This window comes from Tarenaya hassleriana, unplaced genomic scaffold, assembly GCF_000463585.1.
Source record: "Tarenaya hassleriana unplaced genomic scaffold, ASM46358v1 Cleome57, whole genome shotgun sequence".
In the NCBI taxonomy this organism is placed as follows: domain Eukaryota; kingdom Viridiplantae; phylum Streptophyta; class Magnoliopsida; order Brassicales; family Cleomaceae; genus Tarenaya; species Tarenaya hassleriana.
In genome coordinates, this window is record NW_010968263.1 from 48,987 (window position 1) to 50,281 (window position 1,295).

At 41.5% G+C, this 1,295-nt stretch overlaps 1 protein-coding gene across 5 annotated transcripts in view; it reads left to right on the forward strand.

Annotated features, from left to right (window-relative positions):
• The first annotated feature begins 241 nt into the window (after positions 1 to 241).
• LOC104798709 (serine/threonine protein phosphatase 2A 55 kDa regulatory subunit B beta isoform-like) overlaps positions 242 to 1,295 on the forward strand; it is a 6,220-nt gene continuing 5,166 nt past the window's right edge. For all 5 annotated transcript variants that reach the window (XR_769482.1, XM_010520888.1, XM_010520889.1 and 2 more), the window contains exon 1: positions 242 to 652. Coding sequence is in view for 4 of the 5 variants with exons in the window: in XM_010520888.1 (XP_010519190.1) it covers positions 538 to 652 (115 nt within the window). In the remaining variant the exon portion in view is untranslated. The remainder of the gene's footprint in view (positions 653 to 1,295) is intronic.

Here is a 1,295-nt window from a genome sequence, read left to right on the forward strand (position 1 = left end):
GAAAAAAATTACTAATGAATAGTTTATCTTAACTCCATTATGTAATTATAAACAGGGCGATTGCATCTCGACGTTTAGCCAATTATACAAGGGCGCAATAAAATATCACCAACCACTTATATCTGACTGTGATAGAAAGAAAAATCACCGCTCGTAAGTCTAACAAATACGTAATGTCAGGACAAAACATTGTATTAGACACAAGTATATATGATTTGTTCAGTCGTTTTGGCCCGGAAAAAATAATGCGAAATTCCCGATTTTCTCCCTTTCTCCCCCGTATCTTAGTTTTCTAGATAGAGAGTTTGCGAATTCCATATTCTAGAGAGAGAGAGAGAAGGGGACGAAAATCATCGTCATCATCAGCATCGATCTAGTGCTTCTTCAATTGGCGAAATCCATGAACGAAGCCGAATGATGGAATGTGAATTGAAGTGTATGGTTTTGGTGATGACGCGATCTTCTATTCTGTGATTGAGATTTGGAAGCTCGGATTCATTTTGCGGCCCTTTTCCTCGGATTAATCTTCGGAAAAAAATGAACGGTGGTGATGACGCCGCCGTCACCGCTGGGAGCGGCCCTCCTACGTCTTTGGAGTGGAGATTCTCTCAGGTCTTCGGCGAGCGAACCGCCGGAGAAGAAGTTCAGGAAGGTAAGTTCTCGTGTTTGCGTGATAGATTGCGAAATAGAGCACGGTGATTAGCTTTTCTTCCTCTTGTCATTGGATCCGAACGGTATGATAGGAGCTAGGGGTCTGAATTGCGGTTTTGGATCTGGTTCAAATCATGGAGAGTGGGAGGTTCCTCTACTGTTGAGTGGGCCATCGATGAATTCGTGACTTTGCTTCCGGGGTTTCGATTGCAGTGATAGTAGGGTTTTTAAGTTTTCGTAGTGCCGCTAGCTAAGATTTGCAATTTTGGAAGTGTAGTTATGGCCTATGACCAGCTTATCCTTGTCTTCAAATGAACATTGTGAGGTTGAAGGCTCTCGGTTTATGTACTTTGGATCTCTTCGAGGATGTCTCTAATGTTGTTGTTGATGATTTTGGATGTCTGGAATGCCATTTGTAGTTGGAAGTTGACTTGGGAGGAGTCTGATTTAACATGAAACTTATATTTGTTAAATGCCATAGCCACCGTTTCAAACTGGCAGAAAGCATGCGTGGCATTACTTAACGGAAAAAGAAATATATCGGATGTAGATAGGAAACGATAAACTTGCTAGTTAAGAGATATGCTACTGGTGGTCTTAGGGATTGTAGTGATGAATGAAATTTATGATATTGGGTTGGTTCA